Source organism: Dermochelys coriacea, chromosome 5 (genome assembly GCF_009764565.3).
Source record: "Dermochelys coriacea isolate rDerCor1 chromosome 5, rDerCor1.pri.v4, whole genome shotgun sequence".
NCBI classification, from domain to species: Eukaryota; Metazoa; Chordata; order Testudines; family Dermochelyidae; genus Dermochelys; species Dermochelys coriacea.
This window is the reverse complement of record NC_050072.1, coordinates 128,055,998-128,081,991: the sequence shown is the minus strand read 5'-3', so window position 1 is coordinate 128,081,991 and position 25,994 is coordinate 128,055,998. Positions and strand designations below refer to the sequence as shown.

The following is a 25,994-nucleotide window of genomic DNA, read 5'->3' as shown; positions in this document are numbered from 1 at the left end:
ATGAGAATCTAATGGTAGGAGCATGTACCTGTCCTTGCAGATTTTGGTACTTTTACTACACTGTTTCTATATAGCAAATCAGTTGAAAACTGGTTTAGGAGGATTACTCACTCATACTGAGCAAGATGAGTCGATTTTCTCTCATTCACACCAGTTATCTTCCTACTACTTACTCTACAATTTCTGGGTACTTGTTAAACTTTCAGTTGTCTGGATAGTTCACTTTTTAATTGTAATGTTGCATGAACTGTACTTTGTAATAGACAGTTCAACATGAAGTTTTAAACACATGGACTTTAGGTTTTTTTTTTTTAAATTGCTTAATGAAGAGATTAAGCATTATCCCTTTCTTGTATCTCACTTTTTCCTGCCCCAAGAACTTCCCTTCTCCTAACATAATAGAGTTGATTGAATGCACGTGTACTCAACTACCACCACCTAGTTCACTTGCCTTGCGGCTATTGTATGAGGTAGTGGAAAGAACTAGCTCTAGGTAATCACTTATACATAAGAAAACTAACATGGTTGGCAGTTGCAGTATATCCATACATCCTTGCTGCAAAAGAAAATTGTATGTTTCAGGTGAATGAGATTTTTCACCCTTCCCATTTTATCATTTACATTTGGACACTTGGGGAGCAATTGAAAATATTGGGAATTTGTCTCCAAAAGACAAATAAGAGGGGACTTGATGCAGTTATGAGCTCTTGCTCTACCTATCTCACACAAAGTAGGGGCACTCAAAACTTACAAGTGGCAGATTCAAGATTGATAAAGAGCTTTCACATAGATCCTTATTCTCCCCACCCCCACAGTACCTGACTACTTTAATGCCTTATCCTACCACTCCCCTGTGATGTCACTCCCTTTCCTCTCAGCCACCCCAGCTGGGCTTAAAGGACACAGAAGCACGCCTACCAGCCTGCCCCTTTCTTATTGCTGACAAGCAGCTCTCTGAATGAGCAGGAAGGGAAAATAAGCAGGGGCCTTCAATATGTTAGATCAGCAGATTGACTGTGGGCAGCATGGCTCTATAGCTGCTCCTTTCCCCCAGAGCTTCCATCTGGCATGCTAGTTAGCTAAGATAGCCAGGATGGAGCTAATGTTCCCAAGTCAGTTTCAACTGGTGGTTGCAGAGAGGTGCTTAACTGCTTGAGATTAGAGCCACAGGGGGCTCTAAAGGTGTGGTCATTGCCATCAGGCAGCGAGGTAGATGTCTTCTTACCCAGCAGTCTGTCACCTCACTATAATGCCACACACAGTGGGTGAGGCCAGTGCTTTAAAACTTCTTTGGGAAAGTTGAACTGCCGCTATAATGAGTCTAGAAGTTTGCTCCTGGACACTATCTGAATTGATCATTTCCCCTTTAGAAGGGGAGGTGGGGCAGCTACCTCTGTCTATGAAAGAGGACAGACACGTAACTCTTTAACAGACCTTTAATACCAGTACAGTTGAAAGTGACATCTCAGTGCACAAGAGTACAGAGAGACTACAGTTCTGGAGGTTCTCTCCTCCCATTTGGGACAGAGGAAGGAAACATGAGGAAGAACATGCAATCACAAACAATGATCAACTCTAGATACTTCATGAGGTTTGGTCCAAAAAACACATTTAAACATAATTAATCCAATTACTGCAAACACAGCTTCTCTGAGTAAGGTTAAGATATTGCATTTGTAGTGTTTTCATTGTGCTTTTCCTTCAGCGAACCAGTGGAACCTGCTTGAGTGAAATAAGGATGGAGCGCATGCGGGACACATCTTTTGCCTGCTTACTAGACTTGGGATTAAAGTCACAGAGCCGAGCCACACGTTCCCACTCAGTGCCTGGGGAAGTTTCTTCCACATCATTCACAAAGGCTTCTTCAGCTGCCCTAGAAGCAATCCAATATTAAATGTTAATGGTGGATCTGTATGCCTCCTGGAAGCCACTCCTTTCCCTCCATAGAATAGGATGCAGTTTTACATGTTTCATAGGAAAAAATGTAACCTGACAGCTGCTTGAGAACATTAAGGCTTGTTAAGCTCCCCGACCCCAACCTTGGAGATGAACAGGTTGCAGTAATCTGCTATGCACAAGCAGTGCAGAAAATTGCTGTGTAAAATGTTGGAATACAGGTGTTTGGTTTAAGAGCAGTTATGCAATCTTTGCTTAAGTAGGCACATAAGTAGTAAAAGTTTAAGGCACTCTGACAGGCATTTAATTTAAAGCAGTGCCTTGGTACATTAAATATTGTTTAAGCCTTCAACTTTTATCAGTTTGCTTTGGACATCTACTGAACATTGGACATTAGATCTACTGAAGTGCAAGATTGAGGAATAACTTCCATTTGGTTTACAGATACTCCAAGGCGTGCAGGCCATCGTAAAACTGTGTGCTGATGGTTCCCAATGGTGTAGAGAAGCAGCGTGGATTGAAGAGGAATTTAAGTCATAGCTCCCATGCTTGCATCTGCTATAGACTTACGAGGCATGTTTCAGCAAAGGGGAGGGTTACACTGAGTTCAGCTAAAAGGATAACGTTTCCCCTTCTTTTATCCCAAATGTACTCACTGAAGTCTTTTCAAGATGTAGGTTAGCAAATGATAAGCAGTGTTATCCTTTTGGCATCCCTGTGCTACTAGCAGCATTGCTCCAAGGCACGTGTAACCCTTTGATGCCTAGATTAAGCAAATTGTAGGTCCCTGGTAGCCGCATAAGGGCTAAAGCAGTAAGCACTTTGAGAGAAATCAAACCAAATCCATCTACTCCAACAAGCAGTACAGAGAAAGCAATGACAGTGATCATCCTATGGAAGGGAAGGGGCAGCACTGGGCACAGATGATTTGAGTACAAACACCACTGAAGACAAGGGTCACTACAAACACTGCTACTTCATGTGACAAGACACTTAAGGGGGGCAGTGAAGATTTTTACTTAACTGTTCTAGGCTGTAGCAAGGATGGTTTATGTTTGTGCTTAAAGGTGAAGAGAAGAAAAGAAACAAGGAGAGAAAGTTTAAGTCAGATATAGAAAATGAAAATGAGCTTAATGCAGATGATAAGCTAGCTGGACATGCACTAGTAGCTCAGTCTACATTCAGGAAACATGCTGCCAGTTTTAGTCTGCAGCCGTTACACGGCACATTTCCTTTTGCATTGGCTACATGGAGACTGGTACAGGAAACAAGTGTTTTAATTCCACATCTTTCAGTGGAAACTTCGACTTCAGAACAAGATCAAACACCACCTGTAAATCCAGCATTTCACAAGTCTTGGCTTACATCCACCTACAGTTAGGCCATCAATTCCACACTGGAACTTCAATCTTAATTCACTCAGACAAAGCCATACTACTGTTCTCACCAGTACACCTTTAAAAGGAGCTTTAGTATCTGAAATGGTCATCTTTGAATTCAAGTCTATAAATGTAAGGGAAGAAATTAAAGCATATGAACAAACCAAAAAAAGCCACATTGTAATCCTTAAACTCGTTAATGAAAATACCCATCATTCTTTGGGGGTTGGAGACCAAGGCTTAGAAAAAGTAGAGCTAGACTGAAAGGCCCATGGGCTTACTTGTCTGTCTGCACACACAGCATTGCTCTCCAATGTTCTGGCTGTCTGGTTTCATATGCTGCATGTAATGGTGCTTTCACCACTCTATCCTTTGGGAGATTACCCAAATGGGAATAATACTCAGATGAAACTGGGCAAACAAACAATCTTAACTTCCTCTCCACCACCCCGATTGCCTATTAAGGCCTACTTTTCCCACAATTGACTGCACAGAGTTAAGTGCTAAATAACAGGCTTGATTTTCAGAGGTGCTGAGCACTGGACATGCTCGCTGACTTCAAAACACAAGCTTTAAGTGCTCAGCACCTCTGACAGTCAAGTTAAATCCTGTTAGACCTCCCTCAAATCAAGCCTTCCAGCCTCAAGTGTGTTTGTTTGTAGGAAAGTGTTGCTTTTCTATTTAAGATCTTGTCTGTAGAGGTGGCTAGGGCCAAAAAGCAGCATCTGGGTGAGAAAGTACCAACACCGGAGAGGTTTGTTACCTCCATGCTCATAATACACCTTAGCGTGCAACCAAGCTTCCATTGGCCTGGAAGCAGGAGTTTAGTCTTGCTGTCATTTAGCCATTTTATTATTGGTGGTATGCATGCTGCATGAGTTAGTACAAGTGATATCCAGTATGTTTCAGCTGACCCTTTACAGATCAAGGGGACATTTCACTCTTCAGTATTGCAGCTCAAATACCATGCTGTATTGTAGGAAGAACTGCTATATGTACACTGATCAGCCTTTGATGCTGAACTCCAAATACACAGTTTAATGTAGTCACCAGATATGTTAATTGTCTCTGAAGGATAACTAACAGGATCAGACAGATAATTAGTAGTTAGGCAACATACACATAACCAATCACGTCAGCGAAGGGTTGTTTGTAGAAAGCTTCATCTGCCACCCTAGGCAGCAAGTAGTCCAAGAGGAAGGCAAGCAGGCAGGAGAAAAGAGAGAAGAATGAGAAGCAGAGAATATAGTGGAAGACAGGTTAGGTAGAACAAGAGAACTGCATTAAACTATATACCCCAAATCAGAGTGAATCTGTAGTTAGAGTCAATATGCTGAGCTGGAAAGTGACTAATATTTAGTTGCATGTTCTGCATCAAGTTTTCCCCATGGAAGAACAGCTCGACAAACTGAGATATCTAGCTGTAGGCAGGAGACTCTGGACTAGTTCAGGGAGTACCGATTTAAACCAGAGCCGTTTAAAATCACTGATTTTACAGCAAGGAGGAAACCTTGATTTAAATGAATTTGTTTTCATTTGTACTTTTTATTTATTTTCATAGAATCCTAGAAATGTAGGGCTCGAAGTGACCTTGAGGGGTCATCTAGTCTAACTCCCTACACTGAGGGAAGACCACGTAAACATGGACCATCCCTGACAGATGTTTGTCCAATCTGTTCTTAAAACCTCCAATATGGGGATGGGAATTCCCTTGGAGCCAATTCCAATACTTAGTTAACTTAAATCTCCCTTGCAGCTGATTAAGCGTATTACTTTTTGTCCTACCTTTGGAAAACATGGAGAACTGATCACCATCCTCTTTGTAACAGTCCTTAACATATTTGAGAACTACTATTAGGTTCTCTCCCACCCAAAAAGTCTTTTCTCAAGACTAAACATGACTTTTTTTTGGCCTTCCCCCACAGGTTAGACTTTCTAAAAGTTTTATTTTTTTGTTGCTCTTGTTGATTCCCAAAGGTTGATGGTTATTAAAACATTCTGATGGTTAGATATCGCCTTTACATTAGATTTGGTGCTTGCTTTGGCAAGCAACTATATAGCTTAACATACATTTAAAAAAAAAATCACTGATCATGTACTAGATTAAGAAAATTACTTGTGATGTGTCAAGTTCTATCTAGATGGAAATTCAAAAATTATTAAAAGTGCACTAAAACATAAGAACAACATCAAGAAGTCTATCAAAACATTTGCATTTCAAACCCATTTATTATCAGGAGGTATTTGTAGTTTGTGAACTGATTTCTAGTTACCATGCCCTTTGAGATTTTAGAGCTAGTAGATTCTCGCATATCTAGTTTTTAATTCATAGATTAGAAGATGAAAACAAGCTTTCCTGCTTTTTCAATTCTCAGCTGGTTTCTTAACTTTGAATGAACTAGTCATTGCACTGAATCATTTCAGTTTATTCTAGTCAAATAAATATTCTCTGCACCTGCAAGGGAGAACTGCTAATGCAGCACTTCAACAGATTCAACCAGTGACTTCCACCAGTTCAGTGATTTGACTCTTTAAAACCTGGAAAAAGTGTTCTAGATTTCTGTATTTAAATTATTTCAATAGGTCTATGTTAGGGCCTATGCTTTGTTTGTTTATTTTTAATAAACCTGTAATTTAAAAAAACTTTTTAAACCAGATTTTTAACCACTCCATGCTTCAGCGTGTATGTCCACTGTATTGGAGACCTATTTAGTAACTTTGGATGATCCCACTTTTTTCAGCTGGAAGTCTTACAGAAGAGCCATCCGAAGGGCTGTAAAGATGGTCAATCACACCCATTTGGGCCTATGCTCTCCCAAGTTCCCCATTACCACAATGGAGGAGGGGAATGAACCCCTCTTCTTACACTCTGAGCTCATCCCCCAGTTACAAGTTCACATCAGTTATCTCAGGGTTTACAGTACCTGAACTCCAGGACTGAGCTAAAGGAGAGGTTTTGATGACATTCTGAACTTCACTGTCAGTCTACCCAGCAATGTGTTACTCAGACCATCAGCAGGAAGATGTGAGCAGTGTGGAAATTTCATTTGCATGAGAAAAAAAGAGTAGGGGGTGTGTGCTAGAGTTCAGAGGGGAAGCCCTCCATTGGATTATTACAAAATATTACTCTTCTCAACCCCATGGGAGCTTCAGCTCCTCTTCCACCTCACCAAAGAGCCAGGCCTGCCTCTCTTGCTCCCATTATGCAGAGGCTTCTCACCTGGGAGCAATGGTTAGATGAGGGAGAGATAAGGAGTTAGACTGACCCCTTCCAATGAGGGAGTTGCCCCAGGAAACTCTCAATTTTAAAGAGACAAAGTGGACCATTTGACAAGTCTCTGTACTTCCAACATAGTTTTGCTATCTAGTGGGCAAACCATTGACTGGTATGAGGAGTTTATTCTTAAGAACCTGACTTCTATATCCATTTTAAAAATTAAGACCATAGTAATGACTTTATATAGCATTGTTCAGCAGCTGAGAAGGGGGTATGAATCAGTGCTCATGTCACATTCCCTGTCAGTATCTGGCCCAAGCCAGGGAAGCTAGTGATGAATCCTGGTCACGTGCCACCTGAGGCACGCTGTGCATATGCAGAGAGAAACAGAGGTTAAGAATTCTTGGCCAGGTTTACAGCAAGCCAGTGCCAGAGCTGGGAGCAGAATCCAAGACTCATCTCCCTGCTCCAGCCATTAGAACATGGCTACAAATTCAAGGAGGTCAGAATTATAATCAGAGAGTCAGATTTTGGGTCAAAGTCTGCCACACCACCATGCATCCCGTCACTAGAATATTAGTATAGGAGGTCACACCTCACTGGGGTATTGATACCTTCCAATCAATCAAGTCTCTACCCACCCAGTTGGCAGAACAAGATGATTTATTGTTAGGATTTGTTTAAACTTGCCCCGTGGGGGTGCTGAAGTATTGAGAGGTTATTGTGGGAAAGCCAAAAAAATATGTTCTTGCCAGCTAGGCTGAGCAGGCCGGTCACAGAATATCAGAAGTGGAAGGGACCGCAGGAGGTCATCTAGTCCAACCACCTGCTCAAAGCAGGACCAGTCCCCCACTAAATCATCCAGTCAGCACAAATTAAAAAAGTCTTACCTTTGCTAATTGTGCTGGCTCTAACTACACTGACATGCTAGGCCACATTAAGCAAGGTCACATCTCCAGGTACCAAGAACATCTTCATGGAACAGACCACAAGATGAAGAAACCCACTTACAACCAAGAAACCCTTTCACCAATTAAAATCTTACCGCCAGTTCCCCTGGAGGTCCAAAAGCACCAGTGTATCTTTAGTCAGACAATGGACAGAGACAAGTATACAAGATGCCAACTGCACTCTGGCTACATTTCATTCTTTCCACAACCAACCATTCCAAAGAGCTGCAGAAAATTCTTACCTGTTGTTGGCTTTTGTTTTCTGTAGCTGTTCATCTTGCCTTGCATACCATTCTTCCAACTCCTTTATCGCCTTCTCTTTCCATTCTGCTTCCTGCTTTCGAGAGTTAGCATCTGCAGATTTAAGAGACACTGTAACACGGCTTGTAAGCCAACGCCATGCATTTTGGGGCTCTTCAGTGTTTGAGACCTCAGACAGGAACCCCACGTCATGATTAAAATGGTGCACAAGTTAAGCAGTACTGTGACCCAAACTGATCAGACAAAGGAAGTGTAAAAAGAGGTTAGGCATCTGCCTTGACATCTCCACACCACAGAACCCTTCAAGGAAGGAGTACCAGCAGCTATCGCTTTATGCTGAAGACATTTATTTCCTGCTGAAATTTTCCTCATACAAGAGGCAAAATGTAACCACTTCAAGGTTACCTCTTCTTTGAGGATAGGCAAAACGTGCTACTGAGCCTGGCTGGTTAAGGCTTGCTGCAAAAGTGGCCACATGCGATAGCCTTATGTTAATCCTATTAGCAGACTAGCTAAACTATTCCCCAAACTCCCAACAAGTCTACTCATACATAGCTACTACAGAGCAAATCTGAAGCAGGATGCAGTTTGACTGATTTAAAAAAGTAAATGCAGTAATCACTTATTTCCCCAAAGGGTATAAAGTGATGCAGTTGTCTTGCCTAATGTATTTCCCTAACTGTACAGCAGCTGTACCAACACCAGAATGGTACTTATTGGGCACCAGTGAAGCAGAAGCTGGCCACTACAGATCTTTGTGGGACTTTGAATTTAGAAGAACAAGTTCAGTAAACATGCGAGGGGCTTTCATCTGGTCTGTATCTACTGGACAGCAATCCCATTAGCAGGCCACTTTAAAAACAAGATGGTACTTGTCACTTTCCTCAACTAGGTTCTCAAAAGCCTGGCTGCTTGCCAGAAGTATGGCTAGCAACCAAGGCAGAGAAGGAGAACAGTGCCAGTCAGGCAGTAAGGTGGTGATCGCCTTGGATAGCTCTGTGCTGCTAACAGCGTTCCTTAAGTCAAATACCTCTTCAGTGCCTAGTGAAGCAAACTGTGGGGGCCTGGTTGCAGGAAGCCTAAAAGAGGCACACACACACTTATCTTTCAGATAAGGCCAACTCCGCCCACTCCAACAAGTAGGGCAGAAAAAGCAAGGATATTATCCCGCTGAAGGCAGGGGTTGGTACAACACTGCAACTTCATGATATACCAGGAAAGCTACTGAAGTACAACACATTCTCCCCTGCCTGAAGCGAGAAGCTGGCCAGGTTGACCTGCTGGTAGACTCTAGGTGATTCCTTCCAAGCAATGTGAATGCTTGGAAGGAATTCCTCAGTCAGTTGACAGGTCACTAGTTTTGAACAGTTTTAACCAACCGCTAAGACGGAGGTGGGCAAACTATGGCCTGGGGGCCACATCTGGCCCTCCAGACATTTTAATCTGGACCTCAAGCTCCCACCAGGAAGCAGGGTCTGGGGCTTACCCTGCTCCCGTGCTCCAGCCAGGGAGCGGGGTTGGGGTCTTGCCCCACTACGCACATCTCCCAGAAGCAGCAGCATGTCCCCTCTCCAGCTTCTATGCGCAGGGGCAGCTGGGGGTTCTGCATGTTATCCCCACCTCAAGTACCGCCCCCGCAGCTCCCATTGGCCAGGAACCACAGCCAACAGGAGCTGTAGGGGCAGCGCCTGCAGACAGTGCAGCGTGCAGAGCCCCCTGGCTGCACCTCCTCATAGGAGCCAGAGAGGGGACATGCTGCTGTTTCTGGGAGCTGCTTGAGGTAAGCGCTGCCTGGAGCCTGTTCCCTTGATCCTCTCCTGGGCCCCAAACCTCTGCCCCAGCCCTGATCTCCCTCCCACCCTCCAAACTCCTCAGTCCCAGCTTAGAGCACCCTCCTGCACCCCAACCCCCAATTCTGGGAGCATTCATGGCCTGCCATATAGTTTCCATACCCAGATGTGGCCTTGGGCCAAAAAATTTGCCCACCCCTGTGCTAAGAGATCCTTTTGGTAATAAATGACTTCAATGCCCTATTAAAGACTGTGCAAATGCAGTAACGAGAGGCAACAGGCTTACACATGGACTGGCACTATGCTCCCCTCCATTTCTTGCTGGCAGAAGGGAGGCTGGGTTTGTTTTCCTTTTGACACCCATTAAAACACGAGGCAGGTCACTCAGATTTGCTAGCTTCAGCTGAATGCCTTATGAAATTTGATCCGGTAGCAACAGACCCCAGAAGAGACAGCAAGGGGATGGTCCATGTTTAGCTAACCTGTATAAGCCACATTTACACAATACTCAGTATTTAGAGGCAAGGCCTTTGTCTTCCCATTGCTGCTGGACACGGCTGAAGTCTTAAAGCAGATCCTGTCACCCCAGAGGTTCTGGCACATAGCAGTGCTGAAACCCCTTCCAGGCAGGCTGCAGAAAGAGGTTGAGTAGAAGTACCCTCTGCTTTGTATTTTCCTTTTAGTAGGGCTCTCTCCATGACAGGTTTCAGGCAGAAGGGTGCTGCTGTGTGCAAGACACCGTTCAAGTCTCCAGATGCCAATATGAAGGTCGCTATTGGTTAAGGAGGAGCAATTTTGTAATGGCCTGAGATTTCCAACTCTGTTTTTTAAAAGCTGGAAATCTCAGATGCTCAAGCAACTAGGAGATTTCCCCCTCCAGTGGGCAGCATCAAGCCAACTCCCCATTAACAAGGAGTCTGATTGGGAAGTGTGCTGGTCAACAAGAATGAGGGTTAAGAATTTAAGATGGCAGATAGGCAAGTGAAAATTAAAAATTCAACTCTTGTATGAAGGAATCAAGGTAGAATTTGAACAGCAAGCCCTACAAAGAGAGACAGAAACCTCATGCTTTTCCTTACCAAGGACTTCTAGGCGTTCCTTTTGCTCCTCTCTCCATTTACGGATACTCTCTGGTTCTGACTGCAGTCGATCCACATGTGAAATAGCGGCATAGCAGTCTGTTGGCCCATTGCTCTCCTTAAAAATGGAAAACAATTGGAAAGTCTCATACAAGACTATAAACGCTATTTTAAATACCCTAAGCACAAATGTAACGTGTTCCTTAGAAACGCCCAATAGCCTTCTCAAGTGCTAACAGGGCATGCCAGCAACAGATACTTATAGTAGATTATGAACAAGGGTAACTAGCAAGGAGAGGTTTGCAGTAAGATTAGTGCTTTACTGGAGAAAGCATCTAGAATCTTAGGCTAGGGAGCAGATATTTGTACAGACAGTTGCAAGATTACAGTGGACAAGGTCTATTGACTGCTTTGATAAAAATGGAGTTTGGACAAGAGGTTGGGTTTGCACGGGGGGGGGGGGGGGAATGAAGAGGAAAAACAAGCAATTAGTGAAATTTTCTTGCCCGCTTTTCTTTCTAAGAGAAGTTAATTAACATGTTCAAAGCACTGCAAATACCATTCATCCTCTATACCTGGGTGTTGTTCCCATTGTACACAAGGGGGGGGGAAGTTCCTTCCAAGGGTACAGTGAGTGAGAATGCTAGAATTAGAACTCAAGAGATCTCATTTTGCATCTCAGCCATGTTGCACAAAAAGGCCTGTTAGTATTTTAGCTTTCCCACTGCCAGTCACAATAAAAAGTCCACAGAGATCAATTCTACATTTGCTTTGGAGCCTAAAGCAACATTGAGAAATGAAATGTTCACTTAGGATGCAAGTGGCAGAAATTCAAGTGGCTAGACCAAAGGCGAACCACTCATATGAATAGGGTCATCTAATGAATCCTTTGCGCCAGGACGGAACAGCATCAACAACTTGGACATTTGAAATTAACCACCAAGACAATTTTAGGTTACAATGAAGGTGAAGTATACTTAGATCATCAAACCTATGACAGACTTTTTAAAGCTGTTTGTGGAGTGGTTTAGCCAGCCATATACACTACTGTCCCTATTTAGGAGAGTCTTAGCAATATCTGTTCTACTTTGCCACTTGATAAAAGCAGTGTCCATTATAATTCTGTCATACTGGACAGTAATGGACTATTTGGCTAGTGGTTCAGAACTCTGACCACAGCTTTCACCCAAGCTATTTTAAAGCATAGTAAACACAATGAGTTTGGATCTGATAATGCAGGGAGCACAGGATACAGACTGGGTTTTATGTTATAAGGAACTGTTTAATGTTAGGATACATGTCTTAGTCAAGTGTTCTCTAGGCTTAGAAGGACTGGATTTTTAACAAAAATATTGGTAAACAGAGATATACATCTCTCTATCTCTCCACACACACACAAATTTTTCCATTGATAACTGAAGTTAATAGATGGACAAAGAAAACGTTACTTGAGAACTTAGTTTGGATTTAAGGATATTTACTTTGCATATTTGGATGTGTGATGTCAGTGTTTTAATGGTGATAAAGCTTTAATTTTGAATCTCAACATCTACTAAAAGAAAAGGTGTACTTGTGGCACTAGTCTCTAAGGTGCCACAAATACCCCTTTTCTTTTTGTAGATACAGACTTAACACGACTGCTACTCTGAAACTCAACATCTGCTGTCATTAAATTGTTGTGACACCCCCCCATAAGTCTCCACAACTGTGAAAATTTGTTTTATAACTTAAACGCTTAAACACCAAGTTCTGCCAAAATGAATTCTCCCCTGCTCTTTATGGAACACCACAGAATCTTTAGCTTGTGCTTAGTCAATGCTGACTGAGTAAACTTGTTAGTCAAAGCATAGCACCTCTAGTAATGTAGTGCCAGCTCTAGGTACCAACTCACGTCCCAACGTGGGACCTGAGTACATGGCAGTCTTCCCAGAGGAAGGCATGTTACCAGTTAAAATAGGATGTCAACATGGATTTTTGCTGTAATTAGTCTTCCACCTGAAGATGGAGTGTACTCAAATTGCTCAGCAGCTATGGAATCTCAGAGTATTACAAGATTAGAGACTGGATTAGTTTTTTCCCTTCATTAACAAGTCAGGAGATTTAAGCGTAGGAAAAAAGCAAACAGTGGGAAACATTTCTATTTAGATTAAGAAAGCTAGTTTAAGCTTTAGTTTAAGGCTAAAAACTGCTTTTGAGAAGTCACTTAGAATATCTCCTAAATGTTAATTTCACCCAACAGGTTTTAATTGTTTGAGAGAGATCTCCTTTCAGTTTACCTGATAGAGCTCTCCATTCATCACCCCATCGACAGCATCTGTAAGGTAATGGTGACTGCAATTAGACAGGTCTTAGAGAAAACATTAAAAATCACAATACCAAAGCCTTAATATGATTAGGCGTATTAATTGTAACATTTGCAGACAATACAAAATTACTCGAGATAATGAAGTCCAAAGCTGACTACAATGAGTTACAAAGGGATCTCACAAAACTGGGTGACAGGGCAACAAAATGGCAGATGCAATCCAGCGTGATAAATTCAAAGTAATGTACATTGCAAAATGTACTCCCAACTCGAAAATAATGCAGTCTAAATTAGTGATTGCCACTCAGGAAAGAGATGTTGGAGTCATCGTGGATAGTTCTCTGTAAACATCTGCTCAGTCAAAAAAAGCTAACAATGTTAGGAACCATTAGGAAAGGGACAGATAAGACAGAAAATTGCCTCTATATCCATCTATGGTACATCCACACCTTGAATGCAGTCCTTGTAGCCTCATCTCCAAAGAGATATTAGAATTGGAAAAGGTACCAAGGATAAACAAAAATGATGAGAGGGATGGAACAGCTTCCAGATGGAGGAGAGATTAAAAAGACTGGGACAGTTCAGTTTAGAAGAAAAGACTAGTGAGAGGTCTATAAAGTCATGACTGTGTGGAGAAATTGAAGGAAGCATTATTTATCCCTTCACATAACACAAATTAATTCCAGGAATGAATCCCAATGGAATTAACAGGCAGGTTTAAAAAACAAAGAAATATTTCTTCACTCAACCTGTGGAACTCTGTGCCAGGGGATGGTGTAAAAGCCAAAATATATAACTAAATAATTCACGGAGGATAGGTCTAATCAATGACTATTAGCCAAGATGGTCAGGGACACAACCCCATGCTCTGGTTGTCCCTAAACCTCCGACTGCCAGATACTGGAACTGGATCAGTCGATAAATTGCCCTGTTCATTCCTTCTCAAGCATCTAGCACCAACCACCATTTGAAGACAGTATACTGGGCTAGATGGACAATGGGAGAGACCCAGCACAGCCACTCTTATGTTCTTAGAGATTATAAAGCAGGTAAGGAGTTGCTTAAAGTTCTGGTATATAGTGTTGCTGAAATGTGTGCAGTGATTCATACAATCCTATGCAAGTTTTGCAAGGAATTTCTGTTCTCAATAGCTAACATTCAGTGAGCTAACAAGGCAGGGTTGTGTGGAACATGTGATCATGTAATTACATATGCATGAGCGCATCAATTGAGGTTGCACAATCAACCTTAAATCTGGAGTTTAACTTTTGAATGCTCAACTTTGAAATTCTAGCAAAGTTCAGTTTTCATGTATAATTATACCGCTGTAGAAACATGGCCTCTGTAGATGAATTTCAATACTATATATTAGTTAATATTGCTGACTACAACTATGAACAGAATGTCTCCAAGGAGGAGGATATACATGCCTTTGCATGTTAGGACTACTTTTGTGTCTAGACATTGTAAAGCAATTCTCTTAATATTAGAGAGCAGTAAAGACAGAAGAAAGCAGTGAAAGTGGTGGTAAGTTCCTTTCTGCATGTTAGTTCTTTGAGCTTCTCAAAAAATTTGCAACTGGAATAAAGTCAGCATACTGATCCCATCTCATCCAGGCACACCATTACCTCTTCTGTATACAGTACCAATATTCACCACAAGCCAACACAAAAGCACGAAAATAGGAGCAGTACCAGAAGCCAAGCATTCTCTTATTGCAACTTTATTCAGGTACAGTGTTTGCATAATTCAGTAACAGCGGTCTGGAATAACTGTCTGCTTGCCAGCCTTGGGCCCAGTACAAATAATGCCGAGTTGTGCAGCAGCCAGACTTTGCTCTGGAAACATGGAGCGTCTGTCTGCTTTCCTTAGGAGAAAAACTTAAATATTGCCTGCCTGGGAGCTTTTCCATCAGCCAACAATACCAAAGCTGCTCAGTGTGGCTTTGGAGCCAGTGGCAGATTTAGACAGGCTACAAGAACTGCCTGTGCCATTGCATCCTGAATTCCCTCCAGTAACCAATCCTGTTGTGCATGCTGGCACTTTGAGGGACCTAATCGCCTTCCTGTAACAATCTCAGCTTGGGGGACCTAATCGCCTTCCTGTAACAATCTCAGGGAGAGGAGATCTGACACTCTGGTATGCAATGCATTTTGAGATGTAACAAATGAACCCCAGAGTCAATTAAATGTTAGTGGATCTGGGCTGCAGAAGACAGTAGCAAAGTCTGAAGAAAAACACTTGAAGCTGAAGCTCTGAGAGGCTGGAGTTAGGGAGGGAGAGAACTTTCCCAGTGTGTGTGTGGGGGGGGGGGAGGAGGGGAGAGAGTGGGGGGGAAATGAGTTTTAAGAGCCCTGAAGAATTTCCTCTGCACATTTCAGAGGTCTGCAGCATAAGCTAGGAGGGAGACAAAGGCCAGATGAAAATATAGGGCTAGCTTAAAGAGGGGAGGAAAGAGGTCCTGAAAGAGGACTAGTGAGAAAATATTTTAATTCAGATTGCAATAAAGAGGCATTTAGAAGAGCAAAAGAAAAGCAAGGAAATGTGTCTAATGTTTGATATCCCAGCCTGGCCTTTGGGGCAACTCTCAAATGTACAAATCAGATTTGTGAGCTAAGGCTATGTCTTCACATGGAGCAGTTTAAAAGAGCCAAAGGCTCTTTATCTAGGGCACCAGATACTCAAGGTAAGGCCCAATTGGTAATCAAGGATCTCTTCATGGACAACAGTTCAGAACCAATTTCATCATGTTTCTCTTTAGTAAGACATGCTGCTCAGTTACCAACACAACACCACATACTGTTAACACGAAAGGCCACGCCAGTTATTGCTATCAACTTCCACTCAGCCTTGTCATGCCCTAGTGACCATTAGGTATTTAATCCAATTGCTTCCAAAGTGTTCAGTGCAGTGCTCTTAATTTAGCCCATCCCTTACTAATCAGAATGGTTTTCCACAGCACTGTCCAATGTGGTTTTTCAGTTCATTTTCTAATATGTCAGACCCTATACTCAAGACTTCACACATTAAGCTCAGATTCAGCAATTTTTCCAACTTGTTCCATTACTCTTAGTTGCAGCCGCCTTGAATACTCTTTCCTTGAGGGTTTACTCTTGAATACCAGTTCTAATCCCCATTCCAATCTCTTGGTCTATTAAACCAAGTGTTCCCCTTCATTACACAGAAAAGCCCCACAGCATGTGGAAGTGATTCTGTGGTATGCTCTCCTAGCAAGAGGATGATTAAGTCCTTTCATATGAAAGCTGCTCAACTAGGTCTCTACACATTCAGGAAGGGAAGAGTACTACAGCCACCCACAGTCCTGAAAAAGGGACAGGGTTACCTACATCAGCAAGCTGTCCTATTTCCCCCTCCCCGGGCTTGCTGCCAATCTAGGAAGCCAGTTCCTGCAGGGACCATGACAATGCAGCCAGGAACCCAGGACGACATACAGTAGTTCTGTAGATGGCCATGGCTTCTAACAGGTGTTCACAAGATCTGCATAGAACCCAAGATTTCTACAAATGTAGGGATTTGAAACCCCACCTGAACTGAGAAAGCCCACTCAAGAAAGGGGCAGGTGAGGAGACTAGGCAGCAACTTCAAGTTTCCTGTCCTTTAAACAGGTTAGTCTTCTACCCTATTTTTCTGAGTAACACATTTTACAGTTACCTGAACCTTCCTTTCTAGTGTACTCCTAAAAGAGTTCCCCGAACTAGATTTCACAGATGACCCTACCATTTCGTAAGAGTGGTCTCTATGTGTATCAGGAAAAAAAACAAAAAAACCTAGTGGAATTTGGAAATAGAAGACACTTCTTGCCTAAATGTTAAATCATTAATTTAAACAGAAGCAGCAGAACAAGGGTTTCATTTTCGGATCAATTACTTAAAGAAACCTGAAATAGACCTGGCTGTTAAAAAAAAAAAAAAAAGAGCCAAGAGAAGTCACCACCATGTTACCCTAAGTGTAACTGGCAGAATTTAAGCAACTGTGTTAGGAATACATGAGACCTGCTTTCCTACTCAAGCTGTATGAAAGAGCTAGAGCTCATCTCCCCTACATAGCTAGCTAAGAAGCTCCGTTTAATGACAACATATCATTTCCCCTTCTGAGATGTATTAGTTTGATTGTGAAACTTGACACTATTTATAGGACCAGAATTCCTTTAAAGGGCTATAATGGAACATACACCTATATGAGACCAGGGGTCAGCAACCTTTCAAAAGTGGCGTGCCAACTCTTCATTTATTCACTCTAATTTAAGGTTTCACATGCCAGTAATACATGAATGTTTTTTAGAAGGTCTCTCTCTATAAACCTAAACTATTGCTGTATGTAAAGTAAACAAGGTTTTCAAAATGTTTAAGCAGCTTCATTTAAAAAAAAAAATTAAATTAAAATGCTGATCTGACACTGCCGCCCCGCTCAGCCTGCTGCCAGCCTGGGGTTCTGTTCACCTAGGCTGGCCCCAGACTGACAGCCCAGGTCCTGGTGACGGCCTTGCCCAGCCCACTGCCAGTCTGGGATCCTGGCCCTGCCCACAGAGTGGGTACCTACCTTCTCCCTGTTTCTAACCCATTCTCTTCCTCTCTCTCTGCACTGAGCTGAGGGTGGGAGTGCACTGAGTACAGGGCTGGGGGTGAAGGTGCAGGCTGGGGTGTAAGGTCTGGCCAGGAGCTAGAATGAGGGAGGGGGCTCAGGGTTGGGGCAGGAGATTTGGGTGTCGAGTGCTTACCTGGGCAGCTCCCATTTGGTGTGAGGGTGCAGGTGGGAATGTGGGGGGGGGGTGGGAGCTCCCGTTTGGTGCTCAGGGTGGGAATGTGGGGTGTGCAAGAGTCAGGGCATGGGGGGGTTGGGTGTGTGGGGGTGCAGGAGTCAGGGCAGAGGGCTGGGGGCATGTGAGGGGGATGCTGGAGTCAGGGCTGGGGTTGTGAGGGGTGCAGGGCAGAGGGCTGGGGGTGTGGGCTAGGGTCATGGGGGTGCTCCCAGCCCCCTGCCCAGAGCAGCTTACAGCAGGGGGCTGGAGGGGATATGCCCCGATTCCACCCCCCTTCCTCAAGGCCCTGTCCCCACCTCTTCTCCGACTCTGCCTCCTCCCTGGAGCAGCGAGCGCTCCGCTTCTCCCCCTCCTCGCAAGGGCCATCAGCTGAAGGAACCCAGCACACTGGGGGAAAGAGGCAGCAGAGGGGGGAGCTTGCCTGCCTTGCAGCAGCAGCTGCCAGGACCAAGCTTCTTCACCCTGCTCCCACCAGGACTGGTGTGCCATTAAAAAAAAAAAAAAAAAGAATCCACTCGCGTGCCATCTTTGGCACGCATACCATAGGTTGCTGACCCCTGTGTTAGTTCTCTGTGCAGCCATGCTGTCAGACTAATCTGTCTATTAACTGGTTGGCTCCCAGGAGTGTGCATTGCTGGGTAAATTATCTGCAGTTAGGATGTTATCCTCACTACAGGAAGTCAAAGCAAGGGCTGACTAGTCAAAGGACAGACAACACTGAACTTTTGGAGATGGGCCTTTCTACCTTGTCAATGTCCCATTTAAAATTATTATCTAATTAACGTGGTTGAACTGTTTTTCCTTCCTTGCAAGTTACACTAGTTAATAGAACAAACAAGCTTACTCAAATGTGATGGACATTAAACTGTAACCCAATGCCCAGTAAACCTGCAAATACTAACTTTTAAAGAGGTATTCAAGAAAAGGTCAACTCAGCAAATACCCTGAGAATCTTGCATCCTGACACCTTTGCATTAACCCCAGATGGGAGAACAACATCAGCTTCATCATCATCATCACAGGGAAAAAAGTTAGTAAATGCACTTGAAAAATATGCTCTCTTAGGAACACTTGATTTTTGTTTTATTCCACTCCTCTCTCCCAGCTTCATTTCAGTCAGCATTGATGGGGTGCAGTAGCAGAAGAGCAAACAAGCCAGACAACAGCCCAAATCAAGACTATCCCACCTCACCCCCTACAAAAGCTTCCACAACCTCATCCATTGCTTGGACGGATCCAACTTAATACCCACAAGATTCTCTCCTGCGGAAGAGATAATGAAGAGAAGACTCAAGTATCCCAGTCAGTCAGTTATTTAGGAGGGAGCCCACCTGAAACCTTCTGCTTTCTCCAACCCCACAAACCTCCAATTTCTATTATGCCTTTTTGTCCTGCTGCTAAAGAGAACCGCAAGCAGAGGTTCTACAAAGTAGATTCCAGACCCTGCTCTCTCCTCAGAGAACAGCGAGTTACCCTTCAGCACCCATTAACTCTTACCAGGTTTTCAATACAACCCCTATCTCATAAGAGGGCAGCTGGAACTCTACTGCTGCCCCCCTTCTTTTCCAGATGTTTGCAGAGCGAGGTTACACAGACACTCCAAAAAAAACATTTGTATGGGGGCTCTTATAGTATATTAAAGTTAGGGCTAGTCTACACTGGCAATGCTAAAGCACTGTTGCATCAGCGCTTTAACGTGGCTTGTGTGGTCGCAGCAGAGTGCTGGGAGAGAGCTCTCCCAGCACTCAAAAAAAAAAAAAAAAAAAACCAAAAAAAACACCCACCCCACACACCCCAAACAAAAATCCACCTCCAGCGCTGGTGCACTGTCTACACTGGCACTTTACAGCACTAAAACTTTCTTGCTCAGGGTGCGAAAAAACATCCCCCTGAATACAGCAAGTTTCAGTGCTGTAAAGTGCCAGTGTAGACAAGCCCTTAAACTACAGCATGCACAACTGCAAAAGGTAGGTCTGAGTTCAGAAAAACCCAGTCTAAAGCATTATTTGCAGAAGCAACTGCAGACCAAAAATGCAACACTCCCAGAATAGTCACTTCCCACTAAAAGAACAATAATGGGGTAGTCAGACTCCCTGTGAAAACTGGGAAAGTGACTGAAAAGAAAATTAGCAACCAAAGAGTGCCCACAGTTTTTTTTAGACACCACCGACATCCACAGTAGGGCACACCAGTAAGCAGTTTGCCCAGGTCTGCCAGTAATCATGTTATATTTACTATTCTCCCGTTAACTGAGTTGCAACTGTTTTGGAACATACGATACATGAATAAGGCTAAGATTCTGTCACGAATATTTTTAGTAAAAATGATGGACAGGTCATGGGCAATAATGAAAAAAAATTCACAGAAGCCTGTGACCTGCCCCTGACTTTTACTAAAAATATCCATGACAAAATGCAGAGCCTGGGCATCTGCCGTGGGCTGGGAGCTACAGGGGACCCCAGCACACGAGGGGCCAGAACTACAGGGTCCCCCTCCTACAGCAGCTCCCAGCTGCAGGGGCCCCCCAGCCACCCAGGGGCTCCCAACACCTGAGGTGGCCGAGGTACCCCACAGCTCCCTGCCTCCACAGGCAGCACGGGACCCTGCAGCTCCCAGCTGAGGCTGGCTGAAGTCACAGAGGGCTTTGGAAGTCATGGATTCCATGACTAAATCGCAGCCGTATGCATGAGCCACCAATATAGTTTAGTGTGGTGTTGGTTTCCACAGTGCTTCTTATGGAAAGAAAAAACATGCTGACATGTTGATGCAGTTTTCTTGCTATAGAAGTTAAGATCAATATCCAGGCAGTTTATTTTCATAACCTGATCTGCAACACACACACACACACACACACACACAAAACCACCAACAAAAAAAACCCACACCCACCAGGTCTTTACCCTTTGTTCTACCAGAAGATCTTTGCAACCTTGGATGAATAGTAGCTTGCTCTATGGAAAACTAAAGGTTAATTCTAGCTGGAGCTCTCCAGATAACCAGGCAGTTACTGCAGTTCAGCTGCCAGTGCTCAAATGGATAACAGTGAATCCTTTTGTTGTTTTAACCCTTTCCCTGTTATGTTCCTATGGCAGAGGAAGTCTAAAGCAGGGACCAACACCCAGTTGGCCCCGCTGTGGGAACAACTAGTAGATGGGGATGCGGTGATCTGGGGAACCAAGGAAAGAGTGTGTGGATTGTGGGATTCCACAGAAAAATAGGCACGGGCCCATCACTGGGGAAGGGGTGCCTAACGGGAGACATAGTGAGGGTCAAAATTGGTCAGAAGTTTGATATGGCTCCATTTTTACACTTGTCCTGTGTCTTGAGAAATCTTGTAATGTTCCACCTTCCCATTGGTTTGATTTTTAACTGAGCAAGTGGAATTTCTTTTATATGCCCAAGCAGCCATCTGAACACTGCGCTATTTTTTATTTAAAAAGCACACTTACAAGCTGCTCCAGCATACTCTTTCACAAACATCCAAGCTGAAGCTGGTGATTACTTTTCACTGCATAATTTCATTTTTTACATTGTAATTAGTTATTTCCAATGGAGGTACCTATAATCTCATTTCATGACTACTGTATGAAGTCAGATTTTACTCTGGTAGTACAGTGTCTTACATATAACTCAACCTATTTGGTATTCTCTGTAAATAAGGCAGTTAAATAGTTAAAGTTAAAAAAAGTAAATCCACAAATCCCCTGCTGCTGCGCTTAAGTATTTAAAATTAACAGGGTGCAAAAAGCAGTTTGCTTGCAGTTAGCTAATTACTTGTATTGTGCAAAACTATTACATCTCACCAAGAAGAATTGGACAGCTGTCCTGATACACTTTTGTTGCAACCTTTAGCAGTTTTATAGTCAGAGGTGGAACTAAGGATTCTGAATAGCCTCAACTCCCAGAGAAGCAGGTCAGTAGGAAGGTTCAAATTCTTGGAGTCATGAACTAAATTACAGCAGCTCAAACTGAAAGTCAGCCTTCTGTACTGGATTTTCGGGAAAGAACACCCATTAAATTTTAATTCAAGTGGAACTGAATGACTGATCTTCCCAACTAAAATATCAAAGTTCTATTTTATAATCTTCTCCTACTCATTTGTTCTAGAATCTATTAGAAACAGGATTTTGTCTTTTCTACAAGGATGTCAGAAGTGTGACACTGTCATTTAAAAAAGACAAGCTTACTAAAAAATTAGAGTTTTTCATGTCAAGCCAAATTAGTTTTGGAAGGTTCACCAGGGTTCTCTGTATTAGAGAAGGATTCATAACAGTGAGATAGCCACACTATGGATGTGGAGCAAAGGCTGACTTTAGACCAATTTATTTCAGAGTTGCTCTGCTGGAGAAAGGAAAAATTGTAGGGGACATGAGGAAGCTCCCCATAGGGGAAGTACTTCTCTGTGAAAATGAAAAAATTGTTTCTTGCTTTTTAAACAGTCACTTAGGCTGGAAAGAAGTTATAGCTGTATGTCATTTAGAGACCTACTCATTCTAAGAGATTAAAATCTATGCTTACATCAATTAGGTTACCAAAGACTTCATGATAAAAAACAAGGTGCTTGCTCCTTATAAGTTCATCTGCTGCTTATTCCTAGTTTAAGTCAGAGTGCTCTGTGAAGTCGCTCATCTATACAGGCACGAATTGCTATCAGAGCAGGATGGACTTGGGGCAGGAAACAGAAAACAGGACCAAACACCAGAGCTCAGGAAATGACTTCCATGTAAACATCCCTAGTAGAAAGTTGTTAGAATACGCTGCACAGAAGGTTTTATGCTCCATTATGAATACCGACAAAGAAGGGCTACACCCGTGACTAGTTTAGAAGTAGCCCTTAACGGAATAGTAAGCACCATGGAAGCTTTATGTCTGGAAGTCTCATGCTCTTCCAGTCAACCTAGTCATCCCACCTAGACTCTAGAGAGTAGAGGTATTCAGTTAAGGGACTATACGAGATACGAAAAAAAGCAAACTCGATCATCCAGTAAATCTCCAACTTCAAAGCTATACAGAAAGAGGATTTTTTTTTTAAATATTTGAGATGTTGTAATCCATCAAGTACTTAAAAAAATTACATTATTCAACTTAAAATATGGAAACAAGTAGCAAGTGTAGCAGAGTTTGAGTACCCATAAAAATGTAATGGAGAAAAATAGACACAAGGTGGGTAAGGTAATATCTTTTATTGGACCAACATCTGTTGGTGAGAAAGAGGTCACCTGAAGAACTGTATATCAAAGGCTTGTCTCTCTCACCAATAGATGTTGGTCCAATAAAAGATATCACCTCACCCACATTGTCTCTAATATTCTGACAGCGCTACACTATACATGGAGAAGTATGCAAGACCAACATACTCAATATAACTAATATGTCAACAAATTTTAGCTTGTTGAGAAATACAAAGAGCACCTTTCCTTTGAAGAAAAAGCAGCATGTATTATGCAAAGGTAATTTTTCTAAGTTAGAAAGAGGTACAAAGGTTACTAAGAAACAATAACTGAAGGCTACATAAATTAAACATTAGCCTAGTGGCTAAAAAACACTATACCGAAAGAGGCGATCACAAATGCTTCAGAGCTTAGCGTGTCCTTGGTGGAAATAATATAAGGTATAGTATATACTGGATCAGTCAGTCTCGTCTATATTTTTTCAGACAAGCTCAACATCAGCTTCTGTTTGTGCACCTAAATGAAAGGGCCCGATTCTCATAAGTGCTCAACATTCTCAATAGGAACTGCTCTTTTCTACATCTGGTTCCAAGCCTCCACTTCTCATCTAAAGAAGAATGTTTAACTAAACCTGGAGAATGCAACTCCAGTATTGGGGGTAATACTGGAGCTTGTCATTGTATCAAAGCTTCCTCTGTTAAATCTTTTCAACTTTATAGAACATACTAATTTAGTGACATCAAGTCTGTGCTTCTATGCATCCTTCAGCTAATCTCAGTGTTCCAATATCCATGGTACATTGGTCTATTTTTGTCTCAGGAATCCTGACCAGTTCAGAGCAAAGCTAAAGATTCTGAAAATTAAGACCGAAATGTTAAAATACAATACAGGACCATCGTGCTGTTTTAAGCAGCACTATTTTGGTTTGCAAGTCCATAAACTGACGCTAATAAGGGTTCTTTCAAACCAATCACAAATAGATGGGGAAAGTACTGTTCCTAAGCTATAGGTCTACAGGACCGAAGAATCTGTTTTGCAAGATGCAAGGAAAGTATGTAAGATATTCTTAAAATATTAAACAGAATTCACTATTCATTTTAAAGCAATATTAATACTAGCAAACCAGAGATTCTACAAGTTTAATTTAGTTGATTTAGTTGGGGATTGGTCCTGCTTTGAGCAGGGGGTTGGACTAGATGACCTCCTCAGGTCCCTTCCAACCCTGATAGCCTAGGATTTGAAATGGCTAGACTTCATTGATTTAGTAATTTTAAAAAAGGTACTATTTTCAAAACACTTGCAGGAGAAATGATCATGTCATGCACTGATATGGGAGGCTTAAACAGTGTCACACACTGAAGCGAAGGCTAAACAGACTTTTCAGGACAGCACAGCTGCCTACAGACTATTTCTGCCTGGGGAATTCTGCTTTAGAAAAAAGATGCCTATTCACGTAGTTTCAGAGTAGCAGCCGTGTTAGTCTGTATTCGCAAAAAGAAAAGGAGGACTTGTGGCACCTTAGAGACTAACAAATTTATTAGAGCATAAGCTTTCGTGAGCTACAGCTCACTTCATCCGGCTGCTACTCTGAAACCTGTGATTATGCAAGGCACTGAATTTAGCCGTATAGAGTGGAAATCTGTCTGTTTTTTCCACCAAATGCATCCGATGAAGTGAGCTGTAGCTCACGAAAGCTTATGCTCTAATAAATTTGTTAGTCTCTAAGGTGCCACAAGTACTGCTTTTCTATTCACGTAGTGTACAGCCACTCCCCAAAGCCAGACCTGTTGCGACGGCTGCCACTCTAATAAGGGGAGTGATGTTATTGGCCAAAAACAAGTTTTATCGGTTCAGCTACAGGATTCTAGGGAGAATTGGGAAGCTCAGGCAGGAGCCAGAGAGGCTGAACAATGGTTACCCCTGCTTCTGTACACGGCTACTCAAACGGAACTGCACTCAGGGGCTACCACAGAAAAGATCAAGGACTCGAGATGTCAGACAGAGCCCCTGCTCCGGGAGAGGCCAAAGCCACACGTACTGCGCCACCGTCACTTGGCCAGTGGGTTGGTCTGGGCAGGTCCCGACTCCCGGGGTGACAGCGGCGGCTCTGGACGTGCCACGTCTCAAGCGTGGCTACAGAGCAGTTCGGGAGCGGCCCGTCCGATGGCTGGGGAGTGGGAACACCGACGGCAGCGGAGCCGCTGCGCCCGGCCAGACAGGGCGCCCCCGGCCCCGCCGCCAGGCTCGGCCCAGCCTCGCCGGAGCCCCGCGAGCCGCCCAGCACCGAGGCCCCCCGGCCGAGCGCAGAGGCGGCCCCCCCCCCCCGCGGCGCCGGAAGAGGGGCCCTACCCGGCGAGGGCCCGCCGTGGCCCTGCAGCCCCGCCGGCACCTCGCCGCTCTCCAGGATGCTGAAGCCCTCGTCGTTCTCGATGCCCGCGATCTCGCTCTCCTGCTGGGCCAGGAAGGCGGCGGCCGGGTCCTCCTCGCCGCCGCTCAGCGCCCCGTTGCCCACGCCCGGGCTGTCTCCCGCCAGCGGCTGGGCGGGCGGCGCGCCGAACAGATCGAACTCGGCCATGGCAGCAACGGACACGGAGCGCGACGGGCAACGGCCGGAGCGCGAGCGAGGACAACTTCCGGCCCGAGACCAACGCTTCCCCTTCGCTCCCCCGGAAATCTGACGCCGCGGAGGGCCCGGCGGGGACTGAGGACGCCACTCACCAATGAGCTGAGAGCACAGAGGAAACACTTAGCCAATCAGCGAGAGGCAGGGCGGGGAGGATAAACCCGTCCGTGACGCTAGCGCCGGCCTCAGCCGGGACGTGCGTGGGGGCTGGGACCAATCAGCGTCCCCTCCTCCATTCCACGCCTCGCTCCGCTAGGAGTAGGGGCGGGGGAGCGCGCTACGGTGTGTGTGGCGCTGCGTGTGCTGGTGTGCACCCACGGGCATTGCACGACTGTCTCGTGTATACACGTGTCCTCTATGGGGCTCACACGGTCTGTATTCCGCGTGGCTCTGTGTAAATGTGCGTGCGCACTCCGCTTCAATACGCGTGTGAAACGCTGTGCGTCGGTTACGTTGTGCATTAGAGCCAGAGGCGTTGGAGGGCCGGCTCGCCAGCTGTGTACGGCGCCGATGCTGTTCCAGACTCCCCGTGCAGGGACAGTC

At 44.0% G+C, this 25,994-nt stretch overlaps 1 protein-coding gene across 3 annotated transcripts; it reads right to left on the bottom strand.

The window, feature by feature from the left end:
• Positions 1-1,418: 1,418 nt before the first annotated feature.
• On the bottom strand, positions 1,419-25,676 carry CLTA (clathrin light chain A). 3 transcript variants are annotated; one of them, XM_038401474.2, is made up of 7 exons: positions 25,178-25,561; positions 12,849-12,886; positions 10,573-10,690; positions 7,685-7,796; positions 4,396-4,449; positions 2,921-2,956; positions 1,419-1,873 (listed from the first exon to the last, which is right to left on the bottom strand). In XM_038401474.2, the coding sequence occupies exons 1-7, from the start codon at positions 25,401-25,403 to the stop codon at positions 1,702-1,704; spliced, it is 756 nt and encodes a 251-aa protein (XP_038257402.1). In that variant the 5' UTR covers positions 25,404-25,561; the 3' UTR covers positions 1,419-1,701. The 3 variants fall into 3 exon arrangements, with proteins under 3 accessions (XP_038257402.1, XP_038257400.1, XP_038257401.1); XM_038401472.2 differs by lacking the exon at positions 2,921-2,956 and having other exon boundaries at positions 25,178-25,511; XM_038401473.2 differs by lacking the exons at positions 2,921-2,956; positions 4,396-4,449 and having other exon boundaries at positions 25,178-25,676.
• Between the last annotated feature and the right edge of the window lie 318 nt (positions 25,677-25,994).